This window comes from Onychomys torridus, chromosome 5 (assembly GCF_903995425.1).
Source record: "Onychomys torridus chromosome 5, mOncTor1.1, whole genome shotgun sequence".
Taxonomy (NCBI): domain Eukaryota; kingdom Metazoa; phylum Chordata; class Mammalia; order Rodentia; family Cricetidae; genus Onychomys; species Onychomys torridus.
The window spans coordinates 104637559-104659334 of record NC_050447.1 but is presented as its reverse complement, the minus strand read 5'-3'; the positions used below and the strand labels follow the sequence as shown (position 1 = coordinate 104659334).

General features: G+C 40.0%; 1 protein-coding gene across 2 annotated transcripts in view; it reads left to right on the top strand.

Moving 5' to 3' along the window:
• The window catches only part of Exoc2 (exocyst complex component 2), a 168623-nt gene that overhangs the window by 63264 nt on the left and 83583 nt on the right, over window positions 1–21776 (top strand). For both annotated transcript variants that reach the window (XM_036187151.1, XM_036187152.1), the window contains exons 7-11: window positions 4839–4919; window positions 10694–10839; window positions 10967–11048; window positions 11809–11911; window positions 16434–16552. In XM_036187151.1, the coding sequence (XP_036043044.1) occupies window positions 4839–4919; window positions 10694–10839; window positions 10967–11048; window positions 11809–11911; window positions 16434–16552 (531 nt within the window). The remainder of the gene's footprint in view (window positions 1–4838; window positions 4920–10693; window positions 10840–10966; window positions 11049–11808; window positions 11912–16433; window positions 16553–21776) is intronic.

The window sequence follows — 21776 nt, the reverse complement described above, 5'->3', positions numbered from 1 at the left end:
GTTCTTTTTTCTGTATAAATTAGTTGTTCACCTCCACCAAAATGATTAAAAGGTATTTGTGTAGCCTTGAATTAAAAAGGAGGAAGGCAGAAGGGAGAGACAAGATGACACATGCCTTACAGGACATACTAAAGCGTTTTGTTTCCGTTTGTTCATTCCAGTGCTTGCTAAGCTTTGGAGCTGCCAACCAGTGTCTTTAGTTCTCAAAAACAGTATTTTAGATGTCATAAGTCATGGCTTCGAATCTCAAAATAGCCCTAAACAAAGATGTTGTCTTGTCCTTCTACACCTGGTAGAAGGTGCTCTGCCTATTCAGCCCTTGTTCTGTCCTTTTCTTGCCGTGCTCTGTGTGGAGTTGGTCTTGAACTGGCTGTAAAAGGCAAGGCTTGCTGGTGGCGAGAGTGGGGAGCAGGACTGCTCTGCAGATCTTCTGCCGCTGCTCCGTGACATCCTGTAATTGTAGGACTAGATAAAGGGGCAGGGTGATAAACCAAAGCCCATTCCTCTTCAAGATGTCCTTAGCAGGTGGTTGTCATTGTCTCCTTTCACTGCGTGCACTGTTTGAGAGCCAGCCCCAGTCTGCTTTCTCAGTCGGTCCCAACCAGCTATGCAGTCTATTATCTTTGCCTGATTTTTTTTTCATTTATTAGTTTTATTGCCCCTGTGTATGTCCACCATTAGTTTAGTCAGAACTTAGCAAGTATTGTGTCTGGCATCACCTTTCTTTACCATAGACTGGAAAACGTATTTCCAGCACCAGGCATCTCTTTCCCTGGCTTCTTGCTGTTTCCTCCCACTCTTTGCAAGTCTCGATGCACCTGAGGGTCTCAGGCTGCTTTTCAACCAGCCCCTATCGAGCCTCTAGCTTGAGAGATGTTTCTGCTGCATACATTGATGTGGGAGGCCCTTCTGAGCTCCTTGGCACCTTTGGCTCTACTCTTCTGTTCCGTCACCATTTCCCTGAATGCCCTTAGAGCTCATGCATTTAGATCTGTGGAGTCACTTGTTATGGTGGCAAACCAAAACTGTGAGTGTTTTGCTTCGTTTGAGAACTATGACCAAATTGAATGAATACTCATAGCAGTACACAAAAAGACCAAAGCAAGATCCATACACAAGCAGCTCAGTGCATTGCTTGCATGTTGTAGCAACTCCAGGAAGCCTGAAGCAGAACCGGGATTTTAGCACTTACTACTCTTGGTATGTGCTGATGTAGAAAGGTAGGCAGCATGCTGTCCTAGGACTAAGTTATCCAAGTGAGTCATTCTTACCTGTTGTCTTTATGTGGCAGCTGAGATTGTTTTATTATTTTTTATTTGCAATATAGTTAGGGAGGAGAAAGAATCACAGGTTGCGTAGTCAATTTACATGTATATGGTTTAACTGCTGTGTGTGTTAGCTTTCTGTTACTGTAATGAAATATTTGTGATAATTGACTTATAAGAAAAAGGTTCATTTTGGCTCTTAGTTTCAGGGGTGTTGTTCTGAATTGCCTAGGTTTGGGGGTAGATGTGGCTTTGGTCCTCTAATGAGGCATCACATCATTGTGGGAGTGTATGGCAGAGCACACTGAACAGAAAGGAAAAAGGAGCCAGAGGCAGGGACCCAAAGCAACAGTATTCCCATTTAAGGGCATGCTCAAATGACCTGTAGCACCTTCTAGTACCACCATGTCAGTCAGACCTTTCACATTCAACGCCTAAATTATAGCACTGACAGAAATTTTCTGTGATAGCTAATAGAAACTATATGTATAAAAGGCCTTTTAATGAATTGGAGTTAACAATATAGTTAATTGTTCACTCCTTCCTTTGTTGTTGTTGTTGTTGAGTGTATCAACATTTCAAGAGTTGGGACATGATGAGGCTACAGCCTAGCTATATAGGCCCGGAACTACCCATGGCTGTCTTTCAAGGTGGCTGTAAGGGAAGAAAAAGTGATGGTGGTAATGGCTGTAGGGTAGGGCTGTGACGACTTTACTCTGTGGTCGTGTGTGGAGACAGTTTGACTGTTGCTGCTCTGGCTTTAGTGTTCTGTCCCAAAGAAGACCAGCAGCAAGCATGGTGTCTAGAGCAGATGTATCTATCTGTCTCCTTACCTAGCAATGTATTCTTATTGATACCGACACACATGCTCCATTCTTACTGGGTCATTTAACAACGACATCTGTGTAAGTGCGTGCTCAGATATTTTGAATTTTTTGATTGAGGTTGCAGTTTCATATTTCACTTAGTGCATGTTTTACTCAAGTTAAATGAAACGATGATACAGCTCCAGTGAAATAATAGACACTTTCCTAGAACCTCAATTTTTCTTTGACTGGTGCTTTTATAATACCTTTTTGTTTCCTAAATTTAAGTTTATGATGTTCATCTGCTGCACATATTTAAGTTTTTAATAGATTAGAAACAATAGCAAACCTGTGATCATGTACCCAGATGCTTATTGAGTTATTCTATTTAAAAATGTTTTCAGAGAAAATAAAAGGTCAGATGAACCAGACACGGGGTTATTTGGTTTAATTTTCTGGAAAATAGGATTGCCTTTATCAGATCCCAGTGTCTCTTAGTCCTCATGCTTGGCTGACAGCTTGACCGTGGTTCTGCTGTGGTAGAGATGGGCTGGGGAAGTTGCTTTGTCAGCAGAAAGGTCTGTAAACTGAGCTCAGGGAACCAGGTCACCCCATCTTGACCTGCTGATTGCTGATGGCTTATGTCAGCATCAGAAAATGTGGCTGCACAGTTTCCTTTAATGTTAATTTTGACTTAAGAGAATAACATTCGTGTGTAAAATGTGCTACTTTCCTGCTCTGGACAGGCCACACGTGGTCCTACACAGTGAGCCACACGTGTGTCAGTTCTGCCTTTGCATCCAACCTTGTCAGAGCATTGCAGCAGCATGAAATGTGGTGTGGGCAGCTCTACTCCCCTGGAGCAGTCGTTCCAGTTTACCTTTTAATGCTTAGATGCAGGAACATCACCTTCCATTTAACTTTACAAGTTGAATGTAAGTTTAAGCTTTGATCTTCAGGAATATTCTGGGTCACTTCTACCACATAATTTAAGTTTGAGACATTAAAGAAATCACTTTTTCTTTATTTCAAATCAGTGAAGACAATTAAAAATATGTAGTGACTATTCTTCCTCCATGTATTTGTTTTTCTTTTTATGAGTGTATTTATTCAATTCAATACAGGAGCAGTCTGTTTGTTTTAGAATTTAAAACAAAACTGAGGTAGCATTACAGGAAAATGTAGTATTAAGGACAAAATTAGAATTGAAAACTAATTATAAGGAGCAGAAAAATAAATGTTCTCTGGAGTTGAGAACATATTTATAAGCATTTGAACACTGGATTTAACTCTTGAGTTTTTTAAAAGACCAGTAGGTCAAAATGAGTTATATAGATCTCATAAAAGAAATAAACACATCCACATTTGCATGAAGCAGGCTTGTTTGATTGTTTGTGTAGTATAAATCTGGCACCTGTGCCTAGGTAATCAAGCAGAATCTGTAACAGACTCACCATTGGAATGTTAGTGAGTTCCTAATATTTAAGAATGGTGTTTATTTTACTATATTAATTTTGAAAGACCACAGAGTGAAACATCTTGGATTTGGGTTTTCAATTGAGCAAATTATGTGGAAAAGTAGAAATTTAGGCTGCTTCTGCTGCTGTTTTGATGAGAAACTTCTTTATTACAAATGAATACAGTTCCCTAAGGCACAGTAAGTTTACTGGTGTCATTTTACAGACATGAAAACAGAAGCCTAGGTAGCGTGAGTTACTGATCTGCGCTGTGGGCAGCATGCAATGAGCTTTTAAGGCCTGGTACCAGGCTGCCTGAGTTCACATCCCAAGTTTACTCTGTGACCTTTTCAAACATGTTAATTGTGTGGAGCCACAATTTCTCATCCTTTAAATAGAAATACTAGGTTGTACATCACCGTCAGTGGGTGATACGTGCGCCTCAGAATGGCAGTGGTTAAGTCACAGTTTAACTAATGTTTGCTGTGCTGGCTTCATTATGTCAGTTTTAAAATCTGAAATTCTAGTCATAATCCCTTACCAAAAGAAGCCTGGTAACTGTTTTAAACCTTGCCTTTTCACTAGGTAGTAGCTTTAAACCTATATTACTAAGTGATTCACTCCCCAATATTTTTTATCAGTCAAGGAATATAAACAACACACTGTTATCTGTCCAGAGTTGGTGCATTGATATGTGTTGTGAAATGTCCCCTTGGAACTTCCAGGAATTACTATGAATATAAGAGGAGTACTATATATTCCCCATGTTATAGTCTAGACCCCAAATTAAATTTTTTTGAAGTTGGTAGAATCCAAATGGTAGTCCTTCTATTTTACAAAGTAAGCTGAGAAATGAGACTGTTTTCCTGTGGTCACGTTTGAAGACTGGGCTAAAGGCCTGAAGTCCCACTCTTCCTTTTCTTCTCTCACCATGTCTTGAAGACAGATGAGTGTGTGTTATGTACTGCTTGAATAATGTTAAGCTGTGAACGATGTACACGGTACCATCTGTGTTTGTTTGTCCATTCTAGAGTACTGTATATATATATATATATATATGTGTGTGTGTGTGTGTGTGTGTGTGTGTATATATATATATATATATATATATATGTGTGTGTGTGTGTGTGTGTGTGTATATATATATATATATATATGTGTGTGTGTGTGTGTGTGTTTGTGTGTTCCTCTTGAATGGTGAAAATAATAGAATAATTTGTAAAAATGGCTTCAAATATTATTTTGATGAAATATCTTTCTGTCCATTAAAGTGGCCTACATTTTAACTAGATTTGTTTGTTTCTTCCTAGCTATCCATCAAAAACTAGAAGCAGATGGAACAGAAAAAGTGGAAGGATCCATGACACAGAAATTGGAGAATGTCCTCAACAGTAAGTTTGCTCTGATACTCTTAATAGCCTTGATAGCAAACTATAGAGCCATTGTTGTTCTGAGGGATTTCCCAGGGCAAAGTTGGGAGTTGTGTTTTAGCATTCACTTCTAAATACGGACTTAAGGAATCTGAAGGGCAGCAGAAAGAGTGAGAGGAATCTGTTTGCATTTTACTGTAATCTGAAGCTATATTTCTCAAGAACTGTCATTTGCTCCCCTGAAACCGGAGCACTGAGACAGCAACCAGGGTCACCACTGAGCAGATACTGAGTCCCCATTGGGGACGTGCCAGTGCACAGTGCAGAGCTTCAGCTCCTGCACCACAGCTGCCCATTTACTTACACTTTGTGTCCCCGCAAGGATATTCTCTGCAACATGTTGTAGAAGTTGTAGGCCTAGCAGACCCCACGTTTGGTGTTCCCTCCATTTCCCCTTTTGTTCCTTTTCTGACATGCCAAGCTGCTTGCCCTAATAACTTAGAAGAAACTCATCAGATGGATTAATTCTTGTTGTAATGTAAGTGTTTGAAATGTACCACCCATTTAGTCCATGTACAATCTGAAGCAATGATGTCCATAAGAATCTCCTTTGAATATATGATTTTTTTATAAAGAAGGGACAAGAAAACTCAGGCAACCTCACATAGATGTTTAGAGATTTTTAGATGCAGGATTATGATACAAAGTTAATTTTGTATTTATATTTTGGTTTAGTCCCATGAATAGAACATTCTGGGCTCTTGTGTAACCATCTCTTCATAGACCTGTGATGTCAGTAAGAAAGTATTTTGTAGAAAGAATGCTAGCTCTGGTGTAAGCTTTCCTTGGTGTTGGAATTGGAATACTTGGACATTTCATTTGTTTATCACTCCTGTGTTCTTATTGCTTGCCTTGGGTTTGCTGTGCTTTTGCTTCTGAGACCAAGTCACAGACTTTGTTAAAATGAATGTGTTCTGAATTTTACCCAAACAAATATTTACCAAAGCCCTTTCTGTATCAGTGCTGCTAGATTCGTTCAAGGTTTGGAAGGGTATTTCCTCTCAAAGGGTTGTCATGATGCTACAGCATTTGTACAAAAGAATGAGATCTCTTGAGTAACTTTAAAAGGTGATATAGCACAGTCACTGACATAGTTAGTCCTACTGATTCCTAAAAATCACTTTGCTGTGTTTCATCTTGTATATCTGTTGCCATGGTGCCTCAGAAGGCCCTCCTATACTGTGCTGTGCTTCTTTGGGCAGAAAGAATACTTGTCATTGGCTCAAATCCTGAGCTTTAGTCCTTGGCTCTGTAAGCATTTAATGAGCACTTATTAGTATATATCACAGGAATATAAAGATAGAGCCTGTGCCTTGTGTCTAAGTGTGTGTAACTGCTTGGAAACTGTAGGCATGTAAGCAGGTTATTGAATCATATTGTGTTAGTATCAGCATCAATACATGTTTTTCTGGTGATAGATAATCCAGGAGTATATCTGGAACTCACACAAAGAGCTCTTAGTGATTTTCAGACTCATGCCTGACACTGCAAACTTGGTCTGAAGCCCATGGCTGGAAAGGTCTTAAAGCCTAGTGGGAAACTTATTTTCTTGTTAAGTGTTTTTGTTGTCAAACTGCCTTCTAAATAAGTGTGTGTGTGTGTGTGTGTGTGTGTGTGTGTGTGTGTGTGTGTGTGTGTGTGTTTGGTGTAAAACAAATATACAGATTTATGTAGAGAACCATTTTTTTGCGGTGGGCTGTGGTTAAGACAGAGACTCATAACTAGTCCAGGTGTTGATTATAAGTAAGGAATGTGAAGACTCAGCTCTTAGTGGGTCATCTGTATCACTCCCTCCATGTTGTGGAGAGGAAGTGAAAAGAATGTAAGAACTAGAGGATGAGGGGAGTACTGTGGACTGTTATCATGAACTCATAGTAGCTGTAGTTATCTGCACAGGACTTGCACAAGATGAAGCCAGTCAGAACTCCAACATGGATTGGGGAGGGCTCATGAGGTTCCACCCTTAGCAGAGGTGATATCGATGCAGTTGATGGCTGCTGTAGGAGAGAGTCATTTTCGGTGAAGGTGTGGCCATTGGTAGGATTTTCATGCTTCAGTGCATGACCCCACACTTGTGTATATGGGCAGCACTAATTATACTCAGTGAGTTTAGTGAAAAATGTACAAAGTTGGTAGGTTTAAAAAAAATATGGAGTTGGGAGGAACATGTGTTAGGAAGATCTGGGTGGGCTAAAGGGGGGTAATGGTAGGTGTATATGATCACATTGTATACATATATGAATTCTCAAAGAATAAATTTAAAATATTTTAAAAAGTTTTGGGCAGATGAGGTGACTTGTAGGTCAGTTGCTTCCTCTGTGAAGTGAGAAGAAGCATTGTTTATCTTGGTGGTGTGAGCATGTGCACAGTGGTGTGTGTGAGTGTGCTGCGTTTATAGTAGCATGCACGTGAAGCAGGCCTATGAGCTGTCATTGTATGTCTAGTAAAGATAGTCAAAGATGTACTCTTCAGTTCACAGACACATCCCGAGATACAGAGTTGGGGTCAGCAGCCTAGAGATGGTAGTTGAGGTGATGAGACTGAGTGATGTAATCTAAGTAGTATGTATAAAATGAAAATGACCAGGCTGGAGACTTAGATAGAACTCTAAATGGGTGTTCTAAGTAAGAAGCAGTCATTCTCAGTTAAGAATCAAGTCTATGAGAAACTGAGATCTACTAATTGTTGGCTCATAAGTATTTAGAAAGTTTCATTCAAAAAAGAAAAAGATGAACCAGCACTAATTTTAGCCTTTCTCAAACTTGTATTGAAACAAATTGGTTCATGAGAGCTACCAGCTTCAGCTCTCTCATTCCTGGTGAGACCTTCTGTGTGTGGGTCAGACATGATGTGCCCCAGGGTGTGGCATGGCTGTGAGTAAGTGGTGCACACCGTCTCAGGCATTCTGTTCGAGCACTCGGTTACAGAGAGCAGCTAGCTAGTCATCCTGGTCACTGTGGGAACAGAGGCACTCAAAGTAGGTTTGGGCTTTGGGGACCCTTCCTTTGCCAATGTCACTGCATTTTTGAGGGCTGCGAGCGTCCAGCTGCTTTTTCATTTGCTACTCCACTCTCAAACAGCTTGTCTTTCCCTGGGAACAAACTGTGTGGGGGTTGGGAACTCCTGTGTTGATCCAGCCCCTGTATTCCCACGAGGCACAACACACACACACACACACACACACACACCACTTGTGATCTCACATCTCAAGTTGTTAGTACAAAGAAAGGGACCAGTGTGGTCACTTTGAAATAGGAGACAACATAATGTGTACTTTAAATAAACATGCCTGAAATTATAAGACACCGTTTGAATGACAAAACCAGATTTTCTGGGTGGCTGTAAGAGGCAGGTATGAGTGTAATGGACCAGTGTGTAGTATGACAACAACTTCTTCCCTGATATACTGGGGCACGTTTGGCTGCTCTGTGAGTGCAGCCACTGGAGTGGCCGCTGTGTTGGGGGGCAGCATATTGGCTTGCCGTTAGTTAGTTCCTGGGACCTATGTGTAACCATGACAGTGATACCCATTGTCCACATCAACTGCGGGGAAGCCATTCTCTGATAAAGAGGAAGGGTGTTTGAAACCCAGCACCAGGGTCTGTTTGCCCCTGAGGACAAAGGCATGGCCATCCAACCCAGATACATTTGTTCTGCGCTCACTTGCTGGACATTCAAACTCCTATCAGTTGCCTTAAACTTGAGAATTCTTGGTGTGAAGGTGGAGCAAGGTGTGTGTGGATTAGCGTATGTGGAGGATTTCTGTCAGATGAGTGTTTGGACACGCAGCTGATGTCTTTGTCTGCATCATCGGTCCACATGTAACAAGGAGTCCCATTCTTCTGCACAGGGCTTTTGTCTCCTGACAGTCCCGGGAAGGACAGACACTGAGAGCATTTTGTGACTGCTGGTGATTGCATCTGCTGTGTAGATCTTGTAGATCTTCATTACTCTCATCTATTTTATCATTTACTGTCTCTCCCAGGTGTCAGAATTATGAACTATATTCTTATTGTGAATGCAGTAAAACTCACAGCAGTATCATAATTTTTTGACAAAAGTTGTCCGTATAAGTTTCAACCTTGTATAAGTTCAAATTCTCAGTTCACAAATTTTGGCATAAATTGTTTTCATAGTTTATAACTTCTTCCTACAAAATTATCTCTAGAAAATGTGTATATTTTAATAGTCTGTTTTCCACCAGTTCTTGTTTTCATATTTTTGGAGTTAAAATTATTAGCTGGAAATTTCTTGTTACTTTAAAATGTTGAGAATAATTCAATTTTGAATTTAGGCTGTTTGCTCTGTATTCTTTCATTGCATAGAAAAAGGAATTTGCTGGTGTAAGACCCAAACTTCATATATAAATAAGTAGCCTTTTAAAAAGTTTCTGTCCCATGTGCTTCTCCAGTTACAAAGCTTAAACTCATGGAGTCTGTATTTTTAAAATGATAAGCAAATGTTTTAAGATAGTTTTTCTTGAAGAACGTTTTTAAATTCTAATCAGATTTCAAATACTCACTCAAGCCTTCATTCCGTGGCTTGGTGGCAAGAAGCAAATGTATTTCTCATCCCACAATGGTGGTTTACTATCCACATTAAATAGCATGTGGGAAAATCTGCTCTCTTGACCAAACGAAGTTTTTATATCAGACCTTTAAAATTTCAACAGAATTTAAACATTATTTAGATAAAACAATCACGTTACAAAGACGACTTTTAACAGGATCAGGCCACCCACAGTGTGGCTATGGTGTGCAAGCCACCCAGTGAGACGAGGTGAGTTTTTCATCTTTGCTTAAAGTATAGTCACTAGACCAGATAATGTAGAGACTTTTTACAAGCAGGTCAGACAGCTGAAAGTAGTTTGTTCTCGTTCTCTCTCTCTCTCTCTCTCTCTCTCTCTCTCTCTCTCTCTCTCTCTCTCTCTCAGCTAATTAAAAATAATTCACATGTTGCAAATTTTAAACTATTTTTGTTTATAGCATATTTTGCCCTAGAAAAACAGCATTCATTAAAGTGATACATATAATTTGTACTTTTTAAAAGAAAGAATCAATCATATGAAATGTCCTGTTTGTACCTGATTTTGTAAGATTCAGCTGATTTAAGAAACAGTAATGATGCTTTGTTAAGGTTTTGTCGTTTAGGTTTATGTAATTCTCTGTGCCTGCAACATAGAAGGATAATTCTGTCAAGAAGTAATGTCAAAGCTGTAATGACTTTTTGGAAAATTTTTTCTGAAAACTGTTTCCCGTATCTGATTTATTATCTGATAGTTTGATACAGAATTAAAAGAACTTAACACTCTCTCTCTCTCTCTCTCTCTCTCTCTCTCTCTCTCTCTCTCTCTCTCTCTGTCTGTGTGTGTGTGTGTGTGTGTGTGTGTGTGTGTGTGTGTGTTCTTCGTTGTTCAAAATAATGAACCAGCCCAAGCCCTCACAATTGTTTCAAAATTTAGAAGAGTAACTAAAATAAATATAGATTCACTTTGGAGAAAATTACTTGGGCTTAGTAAACATTGTTGCTTTTAATTAGATAGCATTCTTAACATATGAAAGGACTTAAAAAGCAAACTTTATTTTAGCCAACTATGAACGATCTCTATATAGGTGGTTTTTTTAAAAAGTCTACTGAATTCCAGTGTAAAGATACAGTAGCAATTGAACATTTGTATTTAGTGTTCAGATTCTAGTCACTGTCACATGTGTGCTTTTTTTCTCTTTTGAAAACAGGAGCAAGTAATACTGCTGACACATTATTTCAAGAAGTGTTAGGTCGAAAAGACAAGGCAGATTCCACTAGGAATGCACTCAATGTGCTTCAGCGATTCAAATTTCTCTTCAACCTTCCTCTCAATATTAAACGGAATATTCACAAGGTAGAGTGTATGTGTATGTACAGTTATAGATGGTGCCAATGTTAAAGATGCATTAAGATATTTTATATTAACCAGCGTGCTTACTGTTCTTTCCTCATGATCTCACAGTGTGTTTCTTCTTTTCAAGGGGGATTATGATGTGGTTATTAATGATTATGAAAAAGCCAAGTCACTCTTTGGGAAAACAGAGGTGCAAGTTTTCAAGAAATGTAAGATTTATTTACTACTTCTAGGCCCTTTCTTTCCTTTTGTAAGAAGAATGTAGAGTGTATATTCTACAAAGAGCGCTACTTGCATCTTAGACCTTGTTTATGTGGTGCTTTCTTTAAAATGTAAAACAATTAGTCCGAAATAACCTCCCACATTTTCTTCCTGCCATGTAGTGGGAATGAGCATTGACAGTGTGTGGGGGCTAGTCTCAGATACTCTTTGCTGTTTATTAACTACAGTGCTATTGAAAGCTTTCATACTTGAAAGAAGCAGCGACAAGCCTTTTACAAATGTGGAAACATGCATTTCAGTCTTCCCTCTTCAAGCTAAAACAGTGTATTTGTGAGTTCTAATCTTACTCTAAAGCCAACTCAGTACTTTAAAAAATTACTCCAAATACCAGGTTTATAGAAAAAAAACAAAGCTTAAATATCTTATGGTTAAAAACTTACTAACTAGGAGAAATACCATAGGTCTTATTAAATTTAAAAGAATGAAACCCAGAAGGTCTCAAAAAGCAGAATTTATTTCTTTACGTTAGTGAAATTTACATGCAGTGAAATGCACAGACCTTACATGTTACAGGTCACTGAATTCTGATGGATGCTTATGCCCCCCCCCCCCATACACTTGGGATGGTGTGTTATGACCCTCCACAAAGGTCCCTTGTGTCTTCTCAGTCAAAAAGCAACCAGTATTCTGCTTTCTGAAATTTGATTTTAAGTTCAGTTCTGTAAATCTTGCATCTTTTAAAAATAGATTATGCTGAAGTAGAAGCAGGAATTGAAGATCTAAGAGAATTACTTCTAAAGAAATTGCTCGAGACTCCATCAACTTTACATGACCAAAAGCGTTATATAAGGTAAAACTTTTGCAAGAATTGTGACATATTGAGTATATTTATGGGATATATTGAGAAGCCTGTAAAGCTTATCTGGGGCAATCAGGAAACAGATGAAATGATGAGAGGGAAGACAATAGGAATTTGGAGGTATCTGGTATAGAACATGAATATTCCTTCAATATGAATAAATTGGGAGCAGTTATGGGGAACTCCCTCTCTGAAGGAAAGATGACCTGCTAGTTATATCAATGGGAAAGCAATCTCATTGCTCATTCACCTGTTCCTCCTGCTGAGTAATGGTGACCATTTGACTCCCATGTGAACTGGGTGCTGTACCCTCAAATGCCATGCTCCATAAGGTAAGTGCTCCACTGTGGTTTAGTGCAGAGTACTGCTAAGTGGGAAATTATAGATCAGGAATGTGTCTTGCTTGATGGTAGCAAAGGATATGGAAAGTTTTCCTTTGAATGTTTGTCAGTTTATAAGCCTGTGGTGATCATTGAAAAAAGTAGTTGTGGGAATATTAAGTTGGGGATACTGTAAAAGTAACGAGCACAATTAGGAGAGATGGACCTCCCAGGGTGATAGAGCAGCTGAGGAGTCGGAGCTTGTTTGTAGGGATGAGCCTTTCATCCTGGGCAGCTCACAGGAGTCCTGCACTTGAGTTTCTTCATCTGCAGGTGAGTGAACACAACAGGCAGCCGAGCTGAGTCTCAGGGTCTGTGAGAAGTTGATCTGTTTAAGGAGTTAGCTCAAACCTGGCACGTTAGGAGCAGGCAGTAAGTTTTATCTGTACATAGCTTATACCCACACTTGGAGATCAAACATAAATCATAAGATTTTTGTATCTGAGATTTAAAAATGCTGACCTATTTTCTGCGGGCTATCTTAAGTATGGTCTGTTTTCAGAATAAGCCATTATTTCCCAAGTTCAATGACTTCTTTAATTAATAAAATTTATTAAAAATTCAGTAGCTTGAAAGTGAAATAGAATACATACATATATGTGTGCGTTTGTCTGTGGTCATCTTGTGGCCATTGAAAATACTGTCTGTAAGCCTGGGAAGATGGCCTGGCCCGCACACTGTTGGGAGGGACTAAGGACTTGCACTTAACTGTCTTCTGGTGATGGGAACTGCGAGAGCAGATGAAGGACAGAGGATTTAGCAGTGGAGCCAGAGAGCACTGAAATTGATTGCTGCTGCTGGGAAAGGCAGGCCCTGTGCCCACACTGGGCTGGGTACTAACTGTGTTTCCTTTCTGGCCAAAGGCCCCAAGTAGGCTGAGGAACCCGAACTTGTCCAGCCGACACAACCAGGACACCAGCCTTTCTGGTGCCAGAACCTCCCTTGCCTTTCTTTAGTTGCCTTTTTGAGGAAATGTATACACGAGGAACTTTCCTGACTTGCAGAATTGCAGATTTAAAGTGGAAATAAACCTGGGGTGAGTTAGCCAAGTGTCTGAGGGAAGCTTCGGTGGGTGTGCCTTAGAAGACTGGCTCCCTTGTCACATGTGAGCAAGCTAAATTTGCTTGCAGCAGTACGCTAAATAAACTCCTGGGTACAAAACTGAGAAGGCACTGAGAAACCTGATGATTAATTTTAAAATGTACATTTCTAGCCATTAATGAGCAGGAAAATAAGATCAGAGCCAGGTCAAGTCTGTTTGACTTTTATGTCTATGGTGCTAGGCCCTGTGAGGACCAGCTAAAGCCAGACAGCCTGGGCACAGCTGTGCATGTTAGATGGTCTCTCCCCAGGTGTAGCTGAAGGCACCCTCTTCTCTGTAGCTTAGTAAGAAGCAGAGCTCACCTCTCTTCTCTGTGTGGCAGTGTGGCCCTATGCCTGGAGCTGCTGAGACTCAGCAGAGAGGATGGCTGAAAATGCTTTTGGGTCTCCTTTGTTTTGTTTTCCTGAGGATTGAGCCCATTCTCATTGAAAATGTTCCCGCTTAAATTCTAAAACTCTTAATCTGTACTCATCAGAATTAAGATTCTTTACCTCCCTATCCTTCTAGAAAGCCTTTTCCAAAAAATGTTCCTGTATGTCATTTAAGAAGAAAAAGCAATAGCCTGCACCATCTAAACAAAGATCTTTGTAATGAAACTGCCAGTTTTAAGCTTCGTATTAAAAAGAAGTTTACTGAAGTCTAGAACAAAACATCACACTTTCTAACTGAAACATTCTCTAGAATTTTTGAGACAGTAACTTCATTTTTCTTCATAAAATGCTTTTTCATGTAAGATGATAGAGGATTATTAAAAATTTCAGGGCCATCGTGTATATGTTAAAGAGATTTACAGTTTTAGAAGTTATAAAGCAAGTTTGCTGGGCTGCTGCTAAAGGGCCCGAGTGCTCCACTGCCTTCATTCTTAGCCAGTAACTTCACAGCGAAAGGAAGCCGCTTCTGTCAGAGAACATTGCTGGACTTGGTTGTGGACAGCTAACCAGAGGGATGAGTGACAGTCTCGGTGCTCTGCAGTGTCCAGATGCAAAGCAGCCAGGTAGGGAGATTGTTGCAACAGTTATTCTCAGCAGAAAAGGACAGAACATGTTTCTCAGGGAAGGAAAGACACAGGCTACTATTTGCTGCATTTATATCCCAGATAATAAAAGAGAAAGCTCTGTGGGAGAGGAGAAATCAGATTGGATTTGGGGAGCTTGTTTGGATTGAATTCCTCATACTAAGATAAATGTAATTTGTTGGAATGTGGTTTCCTTCTGAGGATTGTGTTCTCACAAATGAGGAAGGCTCATAGGTGCCTTCTTTATATGAGTAAATCCTTCCTTTAAGTTGGCGTCCTCCTTCTCAGCATATAGACATAGCTGTTTGCAACCCCTGGACAGTTGCAGGGAGGGCAGACAGCCATTGTAGTGCTTTGCAGGCAGAGTTGCTGCTCTTGGGGAGTCAGGCCTCTGAGCCATTAGCTCCTGAGGGTCAGGGTTGGTGTGGGGCATTTCTAAATGCATGCCAGGTTTCTGCTCAACGTCTTGTTTGTTGTGAACTTATTATAAAATGGATTGTTTCTCCTCTAATTAGCTGCTAATTGAGATGTCTGAGTAATGAGTGCCCACTCCTGAAGAAATGTGGGTATGCCCCACAGTGATTAGGACTCAGCCAAGGTCACAGCTTGCAACCATCAATGAACGTTTATCATGGACCACAAATTTTTAACCTCAAGACAAAAGAAGCTAAGGGTTAAAAACTATTTTAGGGCCGTAAGTTCATTTGAACATGCTTCTGGAGTTGCTACATGTGTGTATTATGTAAAGGCCAGAGCCAAATGAGTCATGTTTGACAGAAAAATTTCAGTTGAAGTATAGTTAAATTTTCTACATGGATGTGGGTATTTCTTGCACAAAGAAAACTTTAAATATTTTAAGAACCACTGAACGTTAAGAAAGTGTCCATCTGCACTACATTTTCTAGAGAAATAGTTCTTCAGTTGTGAATTAGTTTACACCCTAGAGGTAAGTGCATGTTGTCAGAGACCTTAAATTTCAGTGACCTCTAAGGTAAGTCATTGAAGAACAGTGTCACATTGCCATCCAGTGGCCATATTTCATACCAGAGAGGGGGAAATTTTTTCACTCAGTGCCCTCTGCTGGCTCCCAGCTAGGTTAAATGAAATGACTCTGAATTGATAGAAACACTTGAGAGAAGTAATTCAAATGTAAAGTTAGTTTTCCCCTCTCCCTCAAACAGAAAACAAAACAAAAAAACCCACCCCAGGTTTAGATTGAACCGCTTTGGATTGCAGGGTCGTGATTAATGGTCACTGTAATGTGGTGGTTCCCACTTCCACGTTTGTAGGAGTGGAGTAAATGGAAGGGCTGTCCAGTGGATCTGGTGTGATTGATAAATGGAAGTGTAATTGCTTCTGACCACTAGTGGTCAGCTGGTTTCTTTCTCGCCGACTCTCTCCATATGTCTCTCTCCCTCCTCCCTTCTTCTCCCTCTACCTACACCTTTTGTTTTTCTTTAAATAAGAAAGCGAAAGTAAGTTCAAATATAAAGAAGTGTTCTCACCAAACCCTTACAAGTTTTGGCCTTTGTCAAGTAGTTTTTGTCTTTCTTGCTGACTCTCAGGCAAAGAGATAATTTAAAAACCTACAGCTGGGTCTACCAAGATGGCTCAGTTGTTGAAAGAGCACTGGCTGCTCTTCTAGAGGACCTGAGTTTAATTTCCAGTAACCATGTGGATGTTCACAACTGTCTATAACTCCAATTCCAGGGACCCAGGGCCATCTTCGGACCTCCGTAGACACCAGTAGCTCACAAGGTAGACATACATAATGTAGGCAAAACATGCACACACATGAAATTAAAAAAAGAAAAACCCTACAACGTTGTCATTTTCTATTGAATGAAAACAGTTTAATATATTTCATTATGAACAAAATATTGAAGACAAATATTGGCAAGTGCTTTAATAGTTTGTTAGGTGTTAGCTTTTCTTTCAAAAATGGTAGTGATGTTACAACACCAACCTTTGTTTTTGCTGTCATAACAGGAGGGGCCTTGCACTTTGCTTTTTCAGGTATCTCTCTGACCTCCATGCCCCTGGTGACCCTGCTTGGCAGTGTATCGGAGCACAGCACAAATGGACCCTCAAACTCATGCAAGACTGCAAAGAGGGCCACATGAAGAGCCTAAAAGGCAAGGGATTCTCTTCCCACTTACTGGCTTGTTAATGCTTAGTAGTTAATGGAACGGTGAGCAGATTTTTTGCATATTGGTAGCTGTCTTTGTTGTTGTTGACCCTCTGCCCCACTGTTCTGCACTTCACCTAACAGTGGATGCCAAAAGTAGGGGAGAACACTCTTAATAAATCTGTATTTTTGGTTGTCTAGCACTATTGACCAAACTTTATTTTATTTTATGGGAGAGTTAAATTTTACAAGGGGTGGACATGATGCTGTAGAAACTGTATTAGTCCTTGATAAGTACCCCTCTTCATCAGACATATCCGGAGTCACTTGTGGATCAGGTGGATACGAAGTGCTAAGTAGACAGTGGTGAGTTGAAAGAGAAGCAGGCCTTGCCTCCTGGAGTCACCACAGAGGAAGGGTAATGTACTAAACATGTAGCTAGGTATTAAAATGCTGAGACAAGTGATAAAAAGAAAAACAACAAAGATTTTGAAGGAAGGTCACTGAGAAGATTATTTCAGGCAGTTGGTTTGTGAAGATAGCTTACAGAGGCCCCATATTAGCTAAGAATTGGAAGTAGCTGCTGAGAAACCTCTAGCTTGAGAAAGGAACCACTGCCCAGGACTTTGAGATAAGTTTAAAGAAAGAAATTAAAGCTGTATTTGTGTGCAGGCTTGTTGATGTTTCTTTGTTTAATTCTGTCATTCAGCAAATACATGTTGCTGGCTGTGCCTCAGATACTGTTAGTTGTCAGTACAGCCACAAGGGTCTGCTGAAGGAGACAGAGGTAACTGACTAGGTGGAATGCTGTAGAATCTGTTATTTCCTAAGACAAGAGGAATTCTGAGTGGCATGGCAGCTTACAAGAGCAAATTCTGATCCAGGCTTTGAAGGTCAGTGGAGGAAGGAAGAAGAAAGGTCTGCGTGGATGAAAAAACGATTCTAGGAAGAACGTAAGGTAGTGGAGACAGCCTTATGTTCTCTGGGGCTGGAACTGAGCCCGCTAAAAGCTACAAGAGTTCAGGCTATAGTTAAGAAGATCAAGTAATAGACTTTGTTGGCTGCCTGGAGGAGTGTGGGGATTGTCCAGAGAGCTGTGGGAGGCTGGGGGTGAACTACGAGGATGGAGTCAGGGCTATTCAGGAACTAGAATGCACACAACTAGGGCTGGAAGTAGGAACAGGAGGAAGAGATGGAGGAATGCTACCCCCTAGAAGTCTCTATCTGCCTGAAATAGTTATTAGCATGGTGGTGCTGTTGAGAATCAGGGAACTCAGTGCTTCCCCCAGCTTGAATTTGACAGGTGAGTTTGGATAGTCTGTCATGATCTATCTAAAGATAGATCTATCCAAGAGGTAGTTGGGGTTAAAGATTCAGAGGCTTGAGGTAGTTTGTATCCAGATGGTCCCTTGAAATTCATGCATTTATTCATGATGATGGAAAAAGAAAGAAAACCAAGGACAGAATTCTCAGTAAATGGCTGAGAGAAGAAGAGAAGCCTGGAACTGCCACAGTGAAGAGGTAGCCATAGGGACAGCATGGCAACATAGTCTGAAAAACCAAGGATACAGAGGAACAAAGAGTTTCATGGCTTGGACACTGAGCTGCTTGCTGCTGGTGTCCTTGGGAAGTGTAGCTTCTGTGCCTTGGACACCCGGGAAGGGAATAGTAATGGCACTCAGGTCCCAGGAATGTGGGGAACAGACAACATGAGGCCAGCATTGTGACATCATAGAGAGGTGGCCTTCATTTCTAATATATTTGTCATTAATATGCTGTCATGGGTTTATGTAACTTTCAGTTCCAGTTCTCTTCCTATGTTTGATACTTTGGAAACCCTATGTATTTTGAACTGATATCACAACCTCAGTTGTCATGAATTGCTTTTTATCTGTTGCAAGGGAAGATGAAAGCATATGATATGGACAGTCTTTGGAAATCTTAAGAGCACAGTCAGCCAGTAAATCTTTTAGTTTACTGTATTCCATTGACTAACCATAAGAATCCCAGAATGGTTTTAACGGCTGTCATTTACTAGTACTCATGGGCATGTCCAGCCTTTTGACATTCTGACAGAAAATTGTGGTCTACAAAGTTCAAGTTCTCAACCTTGAGAGCTAAAAAAGCAAAACAAACAAATCCATCCAGCAGGCAGACAAACAAAACAACAAAAAAAATCCAGTCTTATGTAAATGTATGGTTATGTGATAGCTACATTCATGGCTATCATGTGGCTCAGGCAACCCGCAGATTAGAGATTGGATATGCCTGCTGAATTTTCTGACTGCAGAGTACATTGTACAGGTCCCATGTAGCCAGGCTGCATCATCAGTGTTCTGGATGTCCTGCCAGAGGCACAAGACAGTAGTGAGTAGACTTGCTGGAGCTTTGGGTCTGTGGAACATGAAATATTTTCAAATGCTGTAAGTACATGTTTGATTGTATGTGAAAAGATTGGGAAGTGCAGAGAGCCTTTTATGAAATCCTGTTGCAGGAGTACCTAGCCTGGAGGCAGGAGGACAGGAAAGGCTTCTGGAGCCATGATAACGGTGCTCAACACCATCACAGTTTGCTGGCTGCAGAGTAGGTTCTGACAGTGGATTTTCTTACCTAGCCTTCTTAGAAACAGTCTGAAGAGAGAATTCAGTAGGAATGTATATGAATCTCTGGGGTGTTTCTGTAGATTCGTTTGAAAACAACATCTCTGAAAGTCTCAAGCCACCTCTGCCTGAGAGAGCTGATCACCAGTATTCTATTGCTGAAAGATCTGAATACTGTTTTCCTCCATGCCAGAGGTGGAAGTGTGACACTTGTGTGTGTTAGGCAAGCGCTCTGTCTCCTAACTGCAAACTCAGCCCCTTTCTCATTGTCTTCATGTTATGTATTGCTATATGCTTTGTATTTATGTACTGAAATCAGCATTTCAGAGAAAAAGTGAAAAAGCTTATATGTAATCAGATCCCTCTTGTTTTTTTTTTCCTGAAAAATGTGTGTAGAACCTCTCATTAATTGAGAGAATGTTAGTTACAAGCTTTACTTAGTTCATTTCATAGTTGTTTTTCTTAATTGAAAGTAAAATATGGTACCTTGCAGCTCTTTGAACCTACTCTGCAGACTTCAAGGCATTACCATGTAATTTCCTAAACTCAATAGGCAAATTTAAATGGACTATTGTTGAAATTAATTTTTCCTTTAGAGTTTTGAATATGCTTAAATATACCTTTGTTGCCAGTATATGTAAATACTAATGTGAATTATTTAAATAATTTTTAAGCAATAGTTTTTATTCTCTGAAAGTTCCTAACATTCCTAATATATAATGTATATTGACCATATCCATCTAATGTTATCTTCCTCCAATTTCCCCTAGTGCCCCAACCCATCTCCCTCTCAACTTTATGACTTCTTTTTATTGTTTTTTGTTATTAATAACCCCAAGCCCAAATAGTGTTGAATGTAAATAATTTTAACATACAACATTTAATTAAAAGATTGATGTGATCTTTTCAGGAAGCAGTTTTTATTATTTCATTTTAGAAAATCACATTCATGCACATACACACACAGTGCTGGGAACTAAGTTCAGGACCTTACATATATTCCTAGCTGCCAAGCATATTTGAAAGCAAGATATGCACATACAGACACACAGACAGAGACACACAGACACACACACTCACACACTGACCCCCCATATATTTATATGTGCATGAATATATATATACATACACAGACACTAGTACACATGCACTGACCCCTCATATGTGTGTGTATACACACACATACACACACACACACACACACAATTTCTTATATACCCACCTTAGTTTAATTAGTTGTTAACATATATAAGTTAATCCTTCATCTGCTACTTCCCTCTTCCTCATTCTGTATTATTTGAAGTCAGTCACGTAATTATCTATAAATTTTTCAGAGGTAAGGGATATTTAAAAATTTTAAATTAAAATATCAATATCAGTGCTTGAAATATTATCTATCAGTAATTTATTTCTATTTGGGAGTTCCTTGTTTATTTATATGTTTTGTTTTGAGACAGGATCTTTTTTTTGTTTTTTTGAGACAGGGTTTCTCTGTGTAGCTTTGCGCCTTTCCTGGATCTCACTTTGTAGACCAGGCTGGCCTTGAACTCACAGAGATCCGCCTGCCTCTGCCTCCCAAGTGCTGGGATTAAAGGCGTGCGCCACCACCGCCTGGCGAGACAGGATCTTTTTATGTAGGAACTTGCAGTGATCCTCTGGTCTTAGCCTTCTGAGTCCTGGAATTGTAGGTGTGTGCCACCATTCCTGATCCTTATGACTTATTAATGACAAATATCTGTTAATTTTCAAGTAGTTTCATTTTCTCCAGTATCCTTTCTACATGTTTATGCCATCCCTTTTTATTACTTGATCTTAGCTAAAAGCCAAGAAACAATGATACCAGCACTTTTTAACTGATGCTTCTGTAGACGTATTTGCAATTGTGCCCTGTACACAGTGGAGTTTGTTTCTTGGAATAGAAGAACTGTCACTGGGAAAATACATTGGCTTTGATCCTTTGCACATGGATGTTTTCATGTCAGCATTTTATGTGTATGTGCCATGAATATGTTACCCCTTTAGCACACTTACAGTTTGACAGGCAGTATAAAGATGGTGGATGTCTTAAGTTTAGAGGGAATAAAGAGTTGTTCTTTCATGTAATCTATATTTGTTGATGAACTCCTTTAACAGATACTTAGACTTTTCTTAATTAATGTGGTGTAATGTAAGGTAGAAGGGAAGAAGGTCCACTAAGTATGTGGATCCTCCATCAGTCATACTTTCCTGATGGTGATGTGGTGGATTTGGAGGAAACTAGAGGGATGTGTAGCAGTGGCTGACAGCAGATCCATTTCCTTTATGAGGAGGTGTCACAGGAGCCCATGACAAACATACATTCTCCGTACACTGAAGATAGGAAGAAGGAGCACCTGTCCAGATAATGTCTTTGTCGCATGCCCTTGCCAGGCCTGTGAATCACAACACATCACTCCTCATCTCCCTGGTCTGCACTGTTGTAGCAAGTATTCCAACACACTGGATTTCTCTGGTGGGGAGGCAGGCTGGCTGAAACGTTCCAAGCTAGATGAGCCACTTCGACTTGCTGTGGCTTTTGGTGCTCATTTTCTGTCCTAGGTGGATTGGATTAAGGAAAGGTTGTACAGGATTGTTTAGTAATCTTGGAAGTGA